Source organism: Lissotriton vulgaris, chromosome 4_1, assembly GCF_964263255.1.
Source record: "Lissotriton vulgaris chromosome 4_1, aLisVul1.2, whole genome shotgun sequence".
NCBI classification, from domain to species: Eukaryota; Metazoa; Chordata; class Amphibia; order Caudata; family Salamandridae; genus Lissotriton; species Lissotriton vulgaris.
This window is the reverse complement of record NC_141691.1, coordinates 169,508,978-169,528,631: the sequence shown is the minus strand read 5'-3', so window position 1 is coordinate 169,528,631 and position 19,654 is coordinate 169,508,978. Positions and strand designations below refer to the sequence as shown.

At 41.0% G+C, this 19,654-nt stretch overlaps 1 protein-coding gene across 2 annotated transcripts in view; it reads right to left on the bottom strand.

The window, feature by feature from the left end:
* COL4A6 (collagen type IV alpha 6 chain) overlaps positions 1 to 19,654 on the bottom strand; it is a 759,488-nt gene that overhangs the window by 266,916 nt on the left and 472,918 nt on the right. For both annotated transcript variants that reach the window (XM_086918466.1, XM_086918467.1), the window contains exons 18-20: positions 19,535 to 19,604; positions 12,076 to 12,186; positions 10,295 to 10,444 (exon numbers count right to left, since the gene is read on the bottom strand). In XM_086918466.1, coding sequence (XP_086774592.1) covers positions 10,295 to 10,444; positions 12,076 to 12,186; positions 19,535 to 19,604 — 331 coding nt within the window. The remainder of the gene's footprint in view (positions 1 to 10,294; positions 10,445 to 12,075; positions 12,187 to 19,534; positions 19,605 to 19,654) is intronic.

Sequence of the window (19,654 nt, the reverse complement as noted above, 5' to 3'; positions counted from 1 at the left end):
GACTTAGTTTGCACCAGTCATTCTTTTTTTTTTATTAAATCTTTTTAATATGCAGTTTCAGTTTGGGGTTTCTACTTCAAACTGTACTTGGATTTAAAAGGAACCTGTCTTGTATTGATTAATACATCATATGATTTTAAACCTTCACCGTTTTGTGCAACAGGCAATACACTATTACCTTGCTTCATCAAAGAAACCTATAATGATTTTGTATGAGTTACGCAATGCATATAGCTATGAGGATCACCTTGCTACTAGTTGACAAGCTGTGTGTATACAACAATAGCAGGATTATATATATATCTATTTTTTTTTAGCAAAAATACGCCGCACTCAGAAATCCTTCACTTCAGGTATTTAATTAAGTAAACAGAGCCAGTCTGTCACACCGACCTGTTTCGGCCACGCAGGGCATTTCTCACTGTTGGAGGACACTACTTTATAGCCTGATAACATTTCTTGCTAATAAAGAGATCAAAGAGGGGTTCTCAATACCAATCATTAAGAAAACAACTGAGATGCTAAAACTTACAAGAGCAGGTGGCACAGATAACTTATCAGCAGTAATAATAAAAACAGCTATTCCCCTTGGAACAACTTGCTCCACCTGCTTTTTCAAACAAATTCTCCTGAAAAGAGCTTCCTAGATTGCTGGAAGGGGCAGTCCCTCGAATCTGGGGTACACCTCCTCCACCTCTGGCCAAGTTCGACCCCCCGCCCCACGTATGGAGCTCTCCCTTCATTGTTTACCTCCTCTCTTTCATCACTTCTCCCTTACCCTCCCTCTATTTCATGCTAGAGGCTTCATGCGAGCCTCAGCTGGTGAAACTCTGCTTCTGTGCCACCCCTGACCTCTGCGTGGGGCTCTTTGCATGTGCGTGGGGCTCTTTGCATGTGTGTGGGGCTCTTTGCGTGTGTGTGGGGCTCTTTGCGTGTGTGTGGGGCTCTTTGCGTGTGTGTGGGGCTCTTTGCGTGTGTGTGTGTGTGGGGGGGGCTCTTGCGTGTGTGTGGGGGCTCTTGCGTATGTGTGTGGGGGGCTCTTGCGTGTGTGTGTTTGTGTGGGGGGCTCTTGCGTGTGTGTGTTTGTGTGGGGGGCTCTTGCGTGTGTGTGTGGGGGGCTCTGGTGTGTGAGGGGGGCTCTTGTGTGGTGTGTGTGGGGGGCTCGTGTGTGTGTGTGTGGGGGGCTCTTGTGTGGGTGTGTGTGTGCAAATGCAATACGTCTTGCATTTGCGACAGAGTAAGCTATTGGCATTGTAAATGAGAATGCCATTTATTTATCTGTTTTCAAAACCAACACATAAATAAAAAGTTTGTCATTTACAATGCCAATAGCTCAAACTTTTCCGAAGGCGAAACCGTTGCATTGTAAATGCTTGTTTAAATATCTTTAGGATTTCTGAATGATTCATCTCCCATTCGTGGGATTCTGATGCCTGCCTGCTCAGCCTGTCTGCTTTTACATTGTCTTCCCCGGAAGATGTAATGCCAGTAAGTTTATTTCCCTTGGAATTGTCCATCTCCATAGTTCTCGAGCTAGGGTTGATGGTGTCAATGATTGTGTTCCTCCTTGTTTGTTGATGTAAAACATGTAGTTGTATTGTCTGTTTGAATTAACACCCTCTTCCCGTAAAGCTCTTTCTGAAAGGCTTTTAAGGCTAGGAACACTGTTTTTAACTCCAGGAAGTTGATGTATTTTATCGCATCCTGGTGTGTCCACAATCCATTTACTTTGAGGTAGTTCATGTGCGCTCCCCACCCTAGTTGGGAAGCATCTGTTGTAATGGTTACTGTTGGAGTTGGCTGTGTGAAAAGTCTCCCCCGTGCTATGTTATTTCTATTCCACCATGCCATCTCCTGATGAACTGTTTGTGTGACAACCACTAGATCCTCCCAACTACCTGTTGCCTGTGACCATTGTTGTTGAATCCATTTCTGGAATGGTCTCACGTGTAGTCGAATGTTTAAATATCTTTAGGATTTCTGAATGATTCATCTCCCATTCGTGGGATTCTGATGCCTGCCTGCTCAGCCTGTCTGCTTTTACATTGTCTTCCCCGGAAGATGTAATGCCAGTAAGTTTATTTCCCTTGGAATTGTCCATCTCCATAGTTCTCGAGCTAGGGTTGATGGTGTCAATGATTGTGTTCCTCCTTGTTTGTTGATGTAAAACATGTAGTTGTATTGTCTGTTTGAATTAACACCCTCTTCCCGTAAAGCTCTTTCTGAAAGGCTTTTAAGGCTAGGAACACTGTTTTTAACTCCAGGAAGTTGATGTATTTTATCGCATCCTGGTGTGTCCACAATCCATTTACTTTGAGGTAGTTCATGTGCGCTCCCCACCCTAGTTGGGAAGCATCTGTTGTAATGGTTACTGTTGGAGTTGGCTGTGTGAAAAGTCTCCCCCGTGCTATGTTATTTCTATTCCACCATGCCATCTCCTGATGAACTGTTTGTGTGACAACCACTAGATCCTCCCAACTACCTGTTGCCTGTGACCATTGTTGTTGAATCCATTTCTGGAATGGTCTCACGTGTAGTCGAATGTTTGGGACTAGATGAAAGCATGAAGCCATCATCCCTAGCTGTTTGCCCACTGTCGGAGATTGCTCCTTGTGGTATAGATGTGTCTCCTTCAGTATCGCTAATGTCCTTTTTGTGCTTGGAAATACCTTTCCTAGTGTAGTGTTGATTTCTGCCCCTACGAATATCTTTACTTGTTCTGGTTCTATTGATGATATTTCCCAGTGTATTGAGAAACCGAGCTGGACCCATTCCTCTATGACTCTCTGTATGTGTTGTTTGCAAAGATTGCATGTGTTTGCTCTTACTAACCAGTCATCTAGGTATGGATAAACCTGTATCCCTTCCCTTCTTAGGTGGGCCGCTATTGCTGCTAGGCATTTTGAGGAGAATCTTGGTGCTGATTTTAGTCCGAATGCTAGCACCGTAAATTGGTAGTGTGTTCTGTTGATCACATATCTCAATAGGCCCTTGTGACTGCTGTTCATGGGGATGCGTCCTTTAAGTCTATAGTTGCCATGGAGTCCCCTTCCTGTATCTGAGGTATTACTTTTGTAAGGATGCCATCTTACATTTTTGAGTCTTTATGTACTTGTTTAGGAACCTTAAGTCTGGTATAGGTATTAAGGTTCCATCCACCTTTGGTATGAGGAAGTACGTGGAATACACTCCTTTGTTCTTTTCCTTGTATGATACCTTCTCTATGGCATTTTTGTTCAGAAGCTGTTGTGCTTCTTCGAGACAGCTCTCTTGCTGAATGAACCTTGTTCTTTGGGCTTTTTCTTGGCGGTTGTTTTGCAAGTTCTATGTAGTATCCATATTGTATTATGTTTAATATCCATTTGTCGGATGTACTTTTCTTCCACTCTTGGAAGAAGTTTCTTATCCTGCCTCCCACTGGTGTTACATGTTGGAAGCATTGTTTGTTCTTTGGGACAAGATCTTTTACTAGGTCTGCTTGTTATTGCACCTGCTGAGATCCTGCTTGAGTGTGCGTAAAATTTGCTGTGAAGTCGCACCTGCTGTCCCCCTCTTTGGGGTTGGCCTCTTCCTTGAGTGCGCCCTCGAAAGGATTGCCTTCCGTGTTGATATTGCCAGCCTTGTTGTTGTTGGCCCTGTAGCTGGCCCTTGCTTCCTCCTTGGTAACCTTGCTGAAATGTTTGGTGTGAGGCTACCGGCTACCCCTGGCAGCTGGTCTACGTGATGGTGTCCCCCACGCATGCCTCTGAATAGTAGTGCCACCATGGACCTTACAGTTTCATTTTCCTTCTTTAATTGATTTAATTTGTTGTCTACAGCTGTTCCGAATAGTTGTTCATCGTTGAACCGGGTGTTTGATATGTTGTTCTGTACCTACGGTTTGAAACCTGAAATTTTAAGCCAAGCGTGCCTTCTCTCTGTAACCCCGATCATCATTTCTCTGCTCAATGTTTCTGCAGCATCTGGGGCTGATTTTAAACATGTATTCGCCATGTTCTTCCCTTCTTCCACTAAGTGGCTTGCCCTTCTCTGGAATTGGTCTGGCAGATGTTTCAGTAGTTCACCTACTTCCTTCCAGTGCTGATATGCATGTCTATTGATCAATGCATTTGAATTTGCGATGCACCACTGAATTGCAGCACGTCTTATCTTCCAGTGAGATCAATTCTCTTGCTCTCTTTTTCTGGTGGTGGCTCCACATTAGTGGGTACATTAGCTCTCTTCCTCAGCCATGGAAGTTATCATAGAATCAGCTGGCACTGAACCCCTGATGTACATAGGGTCCATAGAAGAATGTTTGTATTTTTTAGGTTTCGCCTATTATCATTTGCTTGCGAATGTAATAGGCGAGAATTCAAGTGCTACAACGACTCGTCAAACCACTGCGGTTTTCTCACAGTGCATTGGAGTCACGTGACCACAAAAGTGGGTCACGTCACCACACAAGCACGCGCATCTCCCTAATCCGCCTGCCACACTTCTCCTCCCCTCGCTCGCATTCCCGCCCCCCCACCAGTCTCTCCCTCCCCCATCTGGCTTCCCTCCGCGCATCTCCCTACTCCGCCTGCCACACTTCTCCTCCCCTCGCTCGCATTCCCGCCCCCCCCCACTAGGCTCTCCCGCCCCCATCCGGCTTCCCTCCAACTGGTTCAGCTTTACATCATTTCCGTCAGTGAAGTCCTCTAGAAAGCACTTGGTTATGTTTGTGCACACCATGAAACGCATTTTAAAAACTGCTGTCGCTTTTTCTGTATAATTGTAATTCCTGAATATCTGTCTGTATAATAACAAGAGATCTCTTAACCGCATCGCTGCGGCGGTTATTTTTCCGCTGTGCGGCTTTTTTCCAAAAGCCGCGTTAGATGACGAGTTCAGCTCGTCATCCGCAGCGAAGGGGTTAACAAAGGGGTTTGAACAATGTCGAAGTCGTCCTTTCGGACAGTGACCGAGGTGTCCGGACTTGTTGACTCTGTCTGGTTAAATCTTTTAAGTGTCTTGTGTTTGTACACTGCTGCTATTTGAGGGACGACCCTTTGCTGATGTTCCGATCTCAGTGGCTAGTGCTTACAAGACCATGTATTTATTCCATTGTGTATGGATTTTCCGGGGTAGATGCTCAGAAGAATTGTGAAGTGATGCTATGTCTGTAAAGGTGCTTTTGAGAAAAACAATGCATTCCTGTACCTTAACGTTCTAACCACACAACAAACATTGCTCCAGTTGGAACTATATATTTCCATCTAGTACTTATGAAATGTGTTCTTTTTTCCATAGTCGTCTCTATTCTAAATTAGACTTTGTTCTTGAGTTGTGATGCAGCGCTTTATAAATATTATGGGATTCCAAATGTGAGATGAGCAAACTGGAACTTAAAGTCTAAGAGGTTTCACTGGCTGCTCTCCTTGTCTACGAGAGATTCTCGGTGGGCCTAGGAAGGGGCAGTTTGCAATGTGCATGCATAAATTTGGACATGTGGGTATTTTTGCATCAACTGTTTATTTGGGTGCATTGAAATTCGTCTTGAGTGCAGGTTATAATCTGTTGTACAGTACCATCTGATCAGATTCACATTAAAACAAGTTTTGCACGTGTTTGTGGATTTCTATGAAAGCTGAAAAGTGCAAGATGTATGCATACTTTGTGGTTAGTCCAGAGGCTCAACAATGTCGACCTCCCATCATGCCCTGAACAAAACTGTGTCTACCCTGAAGTGAAACATGAGCCTGCCTCCTTTACGCTGTAATAGCTTGTTTCACTGTCTCAGCCTTTTCATACATCTGTTTGGGCGTTACGTGGAACTACGTGCGGATTGTTTCCTTTTGGATGTGTCATAAGTTTAATTTAATTAGTTTTCCCTCTTGCAAGCGTGTAGTAGTGTCTGCTTGAAGACATAACGGTTTAGGAGTACTAGACTTGTTTAATTGCTGTTCAGATACTTTAGTCCCCCTTTTTTTTTTTAACCAGCTTTAGAATTTCTTGTACCCGACGTCAGTGAGTTCTTGCTAATTGGCTTTAGCGTTAAATGCAGATGGGTTGAGTTTGCTGTGGCTGTCAGGAGCACCCCGGGGCACGCTAACAACCAGGCTGTCCTGACAGCTCTGCCTGACTGGAGGTCAGCAGGAGCCTGTCGCAATGCTTCTCAGGTGGCATGGAGGCAGCGGCCTTCCCAATAATGGAACTCCCTTGCTCACCGACCCGTAGCTTTGTTGAAACACAATTCACAAGGTTCTCATCGAGCATGTGCAAAAAACAACCAACAAGCACTGGCATTGTCAATAGGTTTCGCATTTTGAAAGTTGTAGCTATTAGTTTTGTAAATGACATTTTATATTTATATATTGTTATTGACAATGCCAATAACGATATATAAATATAAAATGTCATTTACAAAACCAATAGCTCCAACTTTCCAAATGCGAAACCTATTGGCAACGCCAGTGCTTGTTTTTACCCTTGGTGTCACAGCCTTGCATGTAGCAGGCTCTTTAAAGGCTCCCTTGCCCTAGTCCAGCACACTTGGTAGCATGGGAAGGAATTGACTCCTTGTTTGTGTAGGCAGCAAGGTCTCTAGGAGTGGGATCACTGACATAATATCGAATACAAAAATATAGACTTACCAAAATGTAGATGATAAAATATAGAATGCAAAAATATCGAATTCCTACCTAAAAACAGGTAAGTACAAACATATTGAATCAAAAATATTGTTGTAAAAAATATAGTCAAAATATCGATTTTTTTAAAATGTCTTAAGAGTAATTTGAAATAATGAAATAATAAATATAATTACTAACATACTTAAAAATACTTAAATAACCTTAAAATTATTAAATAATTAATTTAAGTTATAACAAAACAATTTTATTTATATATATATATATATATATATATATATATATATATATATATATATATATATATATATATATATATATATATATATATATATATATACGTAATATTAATAAAAAATATACAATATTTTTACCATAGGACAGCGGAAGGGTAACATTTACTATTACCACTCCAGTGAGTTCAACAGTAGGGAAAACGTTGGATAGAGTAGGGGTAACAATTACTATTCCCACTCCAGTGAGTGCAACAGTAGGGAAAGCATTGGATAGCGGGAGGGTAAAAATTACTATTCCCACTCCAGAGTGCAACAGTAGGGAAAGCGTTGGATAGCGTAGGGGTAAAAAATATTATTCCCACTCCAGAGAGTGCAACAGTAGGGAAAATGTTGGATAGAGTAGGGGTAAAAATTACTATTCCCAATCCAGAGTGTGCAACAGAAGGGAAAGCGTTGGATAGCGTAGGGGTAAAAATTACTATTTCCACTCCAGCGAGTTTAACAGTAGGGAAATAAATGATTTAATATATTAATAAAAATAAATTAAATATCAATGCCAATAAAAAAATAATTAAACTTAATTACCAATTTAATATTATATAATAATTAATTAGAAATACAAATAAATATTAGTTATTAAATTAATTACCTATTCATAATAATTGACTAATTTTCAATAACAAAAACGAATAATAACAATTAATACCAATTAATAATTAATTAACAGTAAATTAATTGTCATTACACAAAAAGTATTTTTAATATGTAATTAATTACAATTAAATTACTTCGCACCCTATTCCCCTATATGCCCACAACGGAAAATAAATTAATACAATTAACATAATTATCACTGTAATTAATTAATCAATTAATAAAAATTAATTGCCAATTAAAAATTAATTAACAATAAATTCAAAATAAATACCAATAAATAAATAAAAATATTAAATTAATTACAATTAAATTACTTCCCACCCTATTCCCCTTTAAACCCACAACCCGCTACAGAACTAAAACGCAAAATTAAATTAAAAATAATTAATAATTTCTATAAATTAATATTTAATTTAATATAATTAAATTACTTCCCACCCTATTCCCCTATAAACCCACTACAGAATTAGATTACGCAAAAATTAAAACACATAAAATTCATTACTTAAAATAAATTACAAAAATAATATACACTTTTCACACATATACTAACATACAAAACACTTAAAAAAATTCGATATTATTAAAAATTCGATATATTTTAATGCCTTTATGACTTTCTATATTTTGAAAATCAATATTATATTACTTACCTTCAATTCGATATTTTTCACCATTATATTGGGTCCATTCGATATTTCGTCCATTCTATATTTTAACTTCGATATTATGGCTATTCTATATTTTGAATTCGATATTATGTCTAGTTATCCCCAAGGTCATCAGGTAGTGAGGGCCTCGAGGTGTATGAGTCAACCCTTCTTCTGGTGAATTGGCGTTGAGATCTTGCCACTGCAGGTCTTGCGTTTTCCGAGGTCCCCGAACGGTGATAGTTTTGGTCCTCTTCTTCTCCCTTGGTCTCGCAGTAGTGCTCTTCTTCCTCCTGTTCCTCAACCGGTTCTGGCGTTGTAGGTATCTTTAGTTCTTCGAAGTATTTTCCGGACCAAACGATTAGATGGCGGAATAATGCACAGCCTAGTGAATCCAGAAAAGATTCACGCTACAAAACTAAAATATTGTAATGAAAAAAAAACTATTGCATTCTATGTACCATGCTTCTATGAGATAAACAATGTCATGTATCATGATTAAATGTACTTTTGAGACATAAAATAGTCCCTTAAGCACTGCAAACCAAGTACCACATAAGAAGCGGAATAGTACACCAATCGGTGAATAGCATAAGGTGAGAAAAAAATAATGTTCTATGTAGACTTGTAGGCCACTCTGCATATTTGAAAGAATCTGTGACAATAGGTCTAAAATAGCTGTGATGGCAAGCCAGACCTAATAACGGACCATTTTAGCTGTCAAACTTAGTACTCCACTTACTAAAGGGGAAGAATTGCAAGGGGCAGAGAAATAGAGAATGCACATCATCATTTTCCACATGCCATACATATGCCAACTCTTCTTTTGACCTGTGCCAATATATAGCAAGTTCTTAGGAGCAATTTTAGCCACATAACATCTGAAAATCAAAAAACTCGCTAGTGATTTTTAATAATGAAACTTTCAGAAAATGAGGATCGCGGATGGTAGCATTGATTGCTGTGATTAAGAATACACTCAGCTGCAACGAACTTCTTGAATACCAACCATAGCAGACATGAAAAATAGGAACATATTACAAGTTCAAAAATGGGCACTTACCAACAATTAAACACAGAAGCTCAAGCCAACTGATCTTAACAAAGAGAGAAACCTCAAATCTAAGCCAGCGCTGAAACTACCACAAAGCTTCTGGAACTGTAGACAATGGATAGGAAAGCAGACCAAGAACTCTGGTACAGAAATGTTGTACTCAAACACAAGCCATCAACAATATGTCCGCCATCTTGCCTTGATACCAAGCTCCAAAACAAATAACATGGAAGTAATCCTGCAACTGAACTGCAAGCATTGCATGCTGTTTCTGTGCCATTACATTCAGAAAATGACATAAGTCTCCTTGGGAGTTCACCACTGTACAGATTCTACCCACTAGGTGGACTGTCCTAAACCACCAGCCAAATTAGAAGAAAAGAACAGACAAACAGCAAAGCACTTACCCCAGCAGTGCTGTCTGTCTTCCGACAAACACAAGTTTTTTAGATAACGGTGAGGAGAGGAGGGCAAGTACTGCTGGACCGCAGGTACATACACTGTAGTGGAGGGCCCTCTAGACACTTAGGGACCCAATAGGATGTCTGGCAATGCGGCAGGCACTGCGCGGTGCCTTCCGCTTTGTGTATGCAAATGCATACATGCATTTTTAGCATTGTGGCAGGCGGTGCTGAGAGCACCGCCCGCCACAATGTTAGAAATGCAGGATGCGCCCGCCACTGTGACGGAAGCATCCTAATACCCCTCACAGGAACCCCGCCCTTATGGCGGGCGGTCCCATTATCCCATGGGATGGCGGGCGGACTAAGTCCGCCCGTCATCCTAATGACCCCCTTAACGTCAAAGTCACCAAAGCACTTCAACCAAGTATATCGCCCAAAAAAAGTAAAGGTCTTGACTGTGTTCTGTTGCGCAATGAAAAAATTAATTTTTTTGTATCAATATTTTTCTTTGCGTTTTCTCATATTTCTTGTACTACAATTCTTCAGATGCAGTATATGCTTCTTCTGCGTCTCCTAAACCAGTCCCAGCAGTGTAAGACCCACTTATTCTCTCTTCCCTTCGGCTGCAGAATATTTTCATGAACTGATCGAGAACTGAGGATACAGAGAGATTTCTTACCTGGGAGTCCGGGCAGACCTTGCTCACCAGGGGACCCTGGAAGCCCATCGTTGCCTGGACGTCCACTGGTTCCAATCTCTGATCTTCCCGGGTCACCTCTCTCTCCCTTGACCCCTGTAAGACCTGGGAATCCCTGTGTGCCAGGAGGACCTTTATAAAGAGACATATAAAAGATTCTGAAATTGATTGCGCTGATTCATTTTCATTATTCACCGAATTTTGGTATTTAACCAATTGCTTTAAATTTCCCTTACAAATAACAAGCATTGGCCTAGACGAAATGTCTCGCCTTTGGTACATACTGGCTTTGCCAATGGTATGGCTAAGGCATTTAGGTGGGACCTAAAATATGTTTGTTATTTTTAAGCACACCTCCTTTGGTTTTTAAGAAACACATTTTCGAATTGCAAGGTTAAAATCATGATGTGAATGACTTACAATAATGTCAACCTACTCCGGGCAGAAAGTAATGGGCTGCAAAGCGGTCAGAGGGAATGAACTTCATATGGGCAATACATCAGTTAATCTATGGGAATTGAGAAGATAGGGACTTACATTAACTTGCATGGTGTGACTGAACAGTTCCACTTAGATTCATAATAAGGTCTTTGGAATTAGTGAGACGAGCATGGCAGTGCTGTGGGAGACAGCCAGTCACAGCAAGGAAGGGAGCACTTCCACCCAGCTACATACTTAATTGATGTTGCCACACTATCACCTAAGCAGTAATATCTAAGTTTTGTAGGTATGGCAAACAACCTCTTACAGGGGACATCTTAACTCTGAAAAATAAACATAAAACATGTTTTCTTTACTGTTAACGTTTTAACTTTGGCATGATTCGCCAGTTAAAAGTTCTTCCATTATATCTTGTTTCTGATAGGCCCTTGTATTGCTATTCTAGGGTATAAAAGCAGCTTTCAAACTCTAAAGCATGAAATGACATCGAGGAAAAACAGGAGCTGCAGTGCGAGACACAACGGTGTGAAGTGAGACGAGTCCATTTGTGTTCACTTTCAACCAAACAAAAATGCAAATATTTACTTTAAAGGGCATACTAACTGCACATCCTGTCCTACTCACTACCCGTTTCAGGATGTAAAGGCAGTGCTTGAAAAGGAAGACAGGCTATATAACCTCTATAAATGCTTCCAAACACGAATAGAAATATTTTTTCACTTGGAAGTCCGGTATAAGCTTCCTTCTTGAATGACCAGAAGTCCCTCCACAGTATTAAACAATATTTCATACGCCCCAGAACCAACTAACAGTTTGAAAAAATAAAGGTCACACACATGCAGAGGTTTCTGTGAAGGCTGCTTCATGTAACCTATTCAAGGTCAATGCAAAAATATGTTTCACCTGAGAGAAGTACCCCTTCAAATGGAGTATGCAGCCATAAAAAGGCCACATGTTAAAGCCGCAGGCAATGTGGTCTAGTGGCTAAATTGCCAACTGGAACGAGGGAACAGGAGCCCTAATCTGCCATCCATTCTTGGCCAAATTGTGTGACCTTCACCGCATCACAGCTTCTCTAAAATGCTTACTTTGCTTTTATGACAAATCTTACACCTCCATTACACAGGTCCCATCAGCAGTTAAAAAGCTGAGATTTGCATATTTAACTTCCTTCTGTGGCACCAAGAGCAAGCACCTGCAGATGCTGAAACAAGCCTCCAGAACTGGCGCCAGTGAAACCACTTTCTCTTCTTTGGTTTGAGGGTGACTATTACATGGCAAACTGCATTTTTATGAAACGAGACGCAAAATATAGGTCTTACCTGGAATGCCAGCTGGGTAGCCAGGTGGGCCAGGCGGTCCAGGCGGCCCACTAAATCCGTCATCTCCAAAAGGGCCTTTGAGCCCTGGATATCCAGGATCACCAGGGGGACCTAAAGACAGCACAGATATTAAGCACACAGGCCAGGAAGTATCACGTAGTTCACAAAATGTAGTGAGAGTGACAGTGCTAAAATACAGATAATACGAACGCAACATTTTTAGGTCCGCATTGGACAAGACCTTTTGTATTTGCTAAAAATGATATGCTATACGTAGAGGGGCTTCCGGTCGGCCCTTCATCCATTGGTCTGCTGCAGTGTCACTCATCAAATCAATTCAACTTTATTCGGTTAAAAACAGATAACCATAAAAGTACACATAAAACTTCATCAATCAAATGTGCAGAAGTACTGTATAAATAAGAAATCGACACAGCTAAAAATGAATATAGGCGTTTCGCGGTGGTACATGGGAGTAAAGAGTCCGCGACAAAGCATTTGATGTTGTATGGCGAGCACATTGCATCCTCTAGAACTAAAACCCAATCACTGTGTACCAAAACTAACCAGACCTTTAGATTTGGCTTTAAAGTAAAAAGAGACTTTATTTAGGGCTCGAGTCGGGGTACCACTTATTTTACCGGGAGCTCGATAACTGGAGCAAATGGAGCCACACATTCACTCTTTGGCCTCTCTGGGGCGAGATCGGAGCTCATTCAGAACGCTGCTCACGAGCTGGCTTCTCTGATGCAATCGCATCTAAGGGTGAGCGAGGGGAGGCAATGAGTCTGATGGTACAAGCCACCTTTCGGGAAATTACTTCCTCTCGTGACGTCAGCGTCCCCCCACTTCTTTTTTTAGGACTTGTGCCCTGACTTTATTGCTGCTGAAAAATACACCCACAGGATAACTCTGGCTAAAGTGCTCAAAATTAAATTAAATAAAGTGTTATCACTGAGGGGTGGGATTGGGAAAACATTTCTGTTCTTTAAGGGAACTGGACACCTTGGCCCCCATTAGGATGGCTGGCAGACTTTGCCCGCCCCCCACCCTTGCAAAAAACTGGATCGCTCGCGAGCTGAGCGGCGGTCCCGCACTGGACATTGGGATGCGCCCGCCACAGTGGTACCCCAGGTACCTCCATGTGCACCCCCCCACCTTCACCATGGAAGCCTGCAAGGGGCCCCCGAGGTGAAGACCGCATGCCTTTCCGTGGCGGCAATGGGCATCAGATCGGGCCCATTGTAATATGGCTGGCGGTGTCAAACTGACACCGCCACCATATTGAACCTTTTCCGCCCCGGCCGCAAGGTGACCAGGGCGGTAAAGCGGCGGATGGTCTTTCCGTCTGCCGCGGTCCCCCCCGCCATACTTATAACGCGGGGGGCATTGAGGAGAGGATGTCGGGTGGATTGCCCCCGCCAGGCCGGTGTTGGCTACCGGGCAATCCGCCCGAAATCCTAATGGGCCCCCTTGTTTTTAAATTGTTTTTGTGAATATCAGATCTAATGCCCAATCCCGATGGATTATTTATTGTTCCCAATGCAAGGTAAATGATTTTAGTAGTTGTAGTGTAAATGACCTGTATTAATCTAGGCGATACCATTTTTAAATGAAACATCATTTGGGAATGGTCCTCTGCTACAGTAAGTGGTGGTTTTCAAAGTCTGTGTGCAGTGTGTAAAAACATGATTTTTCCAGGTCATTACATGTCTGCAAATCTCTTGTCCGTCAATCGATAATTAATAAATCAACTGGTAGAGATATCTAGTAGGGTAAATTGCAACTTTATTTAAGTACTGCTGTATATTCTTTAATTAATATTTTTATGCCAGGAGTCTTCTATCCCGATGACTTTTTTGAATCCAGTGGTGGCTGTAGGTATTCCTGTGTCTTCCAATGTCGCCAGGTCTAGTTAATCTCTTGGGGCCCGATGTAGGTAAATCTCATTTACCGACTCTAGAATACCGAATTTTACCGATTCGGTATTCTAGATTCGGTAAATGAGATGTATGAAATAATTTGGTAATTTTCACCGAATCGGTATGATTTGGTAATTACCGAATCGGTATTTTCCGATTCGGTAATTGCCATTGATTCCTATGGGCCTTGAGGCCCATAGGAATCAATGGCAATTACCGAATCGGTAAATACTGATTCGGTAAAATTACTGAATTGTCAATGGGGACAGCGTGTCACTTTGACACCCTGTTGCACCCCTGATTCTGGCTTGTGTGCCATGCCCTTAGGGCATGTATGTGTGCCACTTGGCACAGGTGTACATGCACAGATGTGCATGTACACAGGAATTCGTTATTTACCACAAAATAGTATTTGGTGGTAAATAACGATTTCTTAAGGGACTGTGGCACTGTTTTCAGGGCCACCTACATCTAGATTTACCGATTCAGTAAATTTACTGATTCGGTATTTTACCGAATTGGTAAATTTACAGATTCAGTAAATTTTAGGCCCCCTACATATCAAAAACCAAATACCGGTTGGTAACGGCCGAAATCGGCCGTTACCGACCGGTATTTGGTGTCCTACATCTGGCCCTTGGTCTTTTATTTCCTGTTCTAGAGGGATATTACATTACTGCCTCGCCTCACTCAAAGATTTAATGTTCTGCAGAACTGGTGCAGTTTCAGCCTTGAGACATCTATTAGGACTTCCTAATAGATGACCAAGATAGCTTTCAAACTCTTCCGTAATTAAAGATTTTTGGTTATTAAATTGGTTACAGGATTAGAGCCTGATCGATTTCAGAAGTTAGATTGAGGGTCTTGACATTAGTCTTATTGGCGTCTCTTTCTTTTGGCCCAGAAGGCATTTATTCACTTGTAAATTTGTAAATCATTTGTAAAGTTTTTGTTTATCTGTTTATGCTTCAATGTCAATAGTGATGAATGTCTTGGAGTCGGCTTTTATAAGCTCTGAAGACCTATTATTTTTAAGGATTGTTTACTTACGGTGTTTTGACACTGATAAAATGTCTTTCATGGCAGAATCTGGAAAAGTCAGCACATTTTTTTCTCTGTGCTTTCTAGCCTGTCTGAGCAGTCGTCTTTAGAGGACGAACCTATGTCTTGCCTGGTTAGCTCCATAGCCTACACTACAAATGAACAGTTTTTGGGGCCATTGCATAATATGTCCAATATTGTATTTCCATGATTTGTTTAATGTTGTAGGAGTAAATTATGATCACTCTTACAACTCTCCAACTTATAATTGCAATGGAAGCATGTATTACAAACTATAGGTTCATCTTTTGCCGCACATTTTCTCTGCTGCTTTGGAAAACAATTGGACCAGCAGGGGTAGGGAATTAAATAAAATATCCACATGTCCATGGGGCAGGTTGCTTCATAAATCTACTTGTCCTATAACAAAATCCATTTGTCCCTTTTGTGCCATGTAATGCAGCGACAAATTATGGCAGCAATCTCATTATATAAGAGCTCTGATTATGCCAGGGCTCCTTCCGTAGTAGGGTTTGAAAACTAGCAATTCCCTTATGTTGCCACGTTTCCGCAGATCTACATACTGGGGCTGAAGGTAATGACAAGAAAGAGTCCCAGGGTGAGAATGCTCTTTTGAGTCTGTGCAAACCTACTAACTTGCATTGAGTTTTCACCAACTCTTGTCTTATCTTTTCCTGTACTGAGAAAGGTTGTATATTTTCTCCTGACAATGTCAGACATAAAACTTCTTCCAGGGTTGGGAAAAAAGTGGCTGGAGGGAAAGTAAACTTGCAAACACTCAGATTTTTGCATGAGAAAATGTACACTTGCATATTTGCTCATGCTAAAATGCTGTTCACAAATATTTTCTAGGAGTACTATTTCTTGGCCGACTTCTTTATAAAGTCTTGTGAATTCACGAAAGTCATATATCTGCACTTAATCCAAGGGCATTGGTGCACTTTATTTAATAACTGGGCCCTTAATTAGGTCTAGCGTTAATCATGACTGTTTGTGTTTATTACAGTTTTGTCTCTCTCCCTCTGTCTATAGGCTAGCTTCATTGTGAGTGACAGCATTCTGTTCTTTCACAAGGAGCATATCGACACACAGTCGTTTTGTTCAGTGCCAGGAACTACTGTGCAATATGTGCTTTATGAGACCAAAACTATTTTTGCTTTTGCCAATCTTTGTTATAATGGTGAGGGCCCGGCAGCTCCCACACCAATAAGGAAACAAAGTCCTGGGCACACATCAAAATAATTCTACAGTGTAATTGTATCAACACAGTTCGATCATTGAACAAATGCCAGTTGTCCTGGTGAATGGAGAATGGAGAATAGCTTTGTCTTTATTCCATTTTTCATTGTGCAAAATATGAGAAACCAGCCAACACGTGTTTTGTGGCATATGGAATATAATTCCGCCACGTCCTCAGGGCTGTGCGATGAAGAAAATAGCCTTGGTTATCGCTCCACCGGTGATATTTCGGACCCGGCTGCCCTAATAACAGGATCACCATTATCATGGTGCATCCTTCACTGAACAGTCCATTATTATGGGACTTTATCTTGAACAGCTGGGTGGGAAATATCACCGGCGGAGCGATAAACAAGAGTTTTTTCTTCATCGCACAGCCCTGAGGCAGTCTCTGAATTATTTTCCAAATGCGACGTAACAATTGTTGGCTGGTTTCTCGTATTTTGCCCAAATGGAAAATGGAATAAGGACAAAGATATTATCCATTCACCAGGACAACTGACCTTTGTTCAATGATCGAACTGTGTTGATACAATTACACTATATAATTATGTTGATGTGTGCCCAGGACTTTGTTTCATTTGTAACAGTGTAGGTTTTTCCTACACGATTCCAAGGGGTTAAAGGGCTTATCCTCTTACCTGGTTGTACCATACATCGCTGAGCTTATTTACATTTGCGTTTATAGAGCTGAGCGCCATACTTCATAGTTACTAAAAACCCTGCATTCAGATAACCCACACTAATAAGGTTTTATGAAAACCATCCAAAACAAGTCACGCATTGACAAAACCAAAAGGCTGACCAACAATTTCAGACCTACTGGCTTTACCAATGGTTGTTTATTTTTATGTTTCCCATAATCTTATTAGAACTGGTTACACCGATTTCTATCAGGAATTTGTTTGGGAAATACTTGCGTACATCAACACATTTTAATAAATGATGCTGCAAAGAAATGATACCTACATTTTTTCTGTAGTTTAGCTAACTGTTTTTGCATTTTGTTTGTGAACATTTTATTTTGAAAGCAAAGTATCATCAATCTTGCTCTCAAGCTTCTGAAAATATTTGCATCCATCCAGAGAGCATTCTGGGAGCCTTACACATAGCCTCATATTGCTAAACATTGCATACATGTGTACTCATTTTTATACACTAATCACTGTCAGTAGTGCAGTCTGAGCTTACAACATTTACTTAGCCCGTTCACCCAAATAATAAAGCCTTTGCATTAATGAACCATAAATACTAGTTTGAACGGCATTAAAACATGGACACAAATATTACCTTAACTACAGGCAATGCCTTTCCCTTAATGCAGTACTAAAAACTGGCAGCCAAAGGGTTTGTATTGTAGGGGGTTGGGCCTTCTTGTCACAAGGACAAAATACACATGAAAACTTGTTGCCCTTGACCCCAAACAATATGTTCTGGGCATTGGGCTAAAGGAATTCAACATCCCTGGACCTTAAATATTCATTCTCCATCCTAGAACGTGTATGGCTGGAAAGAGCAAGAACAATCTTGCTTTTTAAATGTCATCCAATGCCATATCCTATATGTTCTTAATGCCGTGAGGTCTGATCACGTTCTCCTTGCATACATCTGGTTATTGTTAACTCATCCTGAATTCAGAACTTCTACGTATCGCATTGTAATGCTTCTGAAGCCACAGGCAGAAAAATATTCTAAAGATGGTGGCTATATATTCTTTTCAAAATAATTGTATATGCTTCAAAGAGTGATACACTTGGGCTGGCGCAGAGTTTAGCCACACGTTTGGTGTCTGATACATTTGTCATTCTGGTAGAGCCACAATGATCGGGGCATTACTTTTTCCTAGTCCCAGTAGTTTTGTTTTAGAGCTGATTTCTATAAATGAATATTTCCGGCTATCTCGGCCCAGATTTAACTCTTTAATGGAGTTGATCTCTTGGCATTGGTCTGGTTCTGCTTAGCTTTACTACACACTGATCAAAAAACGTAGTTATGAACTCTGCTGCTCTCTTTCTAGACTTTTCAGATGGTACCCCAACAAATTATTAATGACTGTGCCTAGATCAATGTGGAAATGAATGTCCTTCACCCGCCAGCGTTTCTGGGGCCATTGGTTGAGATGTGACTGACTCTGCACAAGCAACATTTCAGAAGGACTCGTCTTTTTGGAAATCACAAGATGTTTAGTACAAAATGTAATACATAGTGTACTTGACTGGCGTGTAATAGAATACAATTATTGCAGAACTAAAAATATGTAGTAAGTAAAGTGACATGTGCTAAACACTTCTTTCATGGCGCCGCTGCATGGTTTCAACTGGGCTTCCTTGTGTACTGATGTGCGAAAGCCATCAATTGGACCAGGAGATCTACTGTTTGAAAGAGCCTATAATTTTGTTGGTGTGTGTTTGTACGTGGTTAGTTGAAAGCGCTTTTACGATGTTAACTTTCAAAATTGATTAGGCAGGTTAGTGTGAAGGTAAAATTAGTTTGATCTGTGGTGTTCTGTGTATTTGACTATGTGCACCAAATGATTTTCTGTCGTTCCCTAGATTTGGCAGAGATCGGTTTTCCCATGCTCCGCGACAGCATAGTGCTTCTTCTATAGGCCAAGTCATCTGATGTACTGCTGTTCTTGTGGTGGTGTGCTATGAACCAGCTGGAGTAAGGCAGGCATCAGTGGCAAGAATAAGCGTGTATAAATAAAGTCAGAGACAAAACCTGAGACAATAAGTGTTGGGAGGCCACAACAGAGAGTCGCAATATGAACAGTAGATACAGAGAATATATTTATTAATTGAAATAGGCTTTAAAGAATTGCTAACAACATTAGCATTAATGTTGCATCAGTTCTGATATCAAAGATAGAAATTATAATGTTTGATAAATTCAGCAAAAGATCAATAACATTCTTTCTAATTCACAAACCACTGTCAGTCAAACAAGTATAGTAGAGAAATATCCAGTGGAGTAAAACTTCAAGATGCACAAAAAGGTATGCAGACTTTGGCCTGGTGATATTATGCCAATGGACATTTGCCTCCTGCACTGCAGCTGCAGTTGTAGGTGGCGAAATACCTTTGGACAGAACGGGGATGGCACCGGGGGCCTACAACAACAACAAAAAATCAGCGGGGCAAAGACCGCTGTCCAGAGCGTGTTGTTGTGTACTCTGACAAAATGTCCACAAATCACGTTCAGGCAAATACAAAAACAATAAATAATTTAAAATGCACCTGTGATAAATCCATTGTCTTCCTCGTAGAAGGTAGGTGGACCTGATGGGCCAGGGTCTCCTCGGTCACCCTGAAACACAGAATGTGAACATGTTCTAACGAAGTGCACAACATGAACAC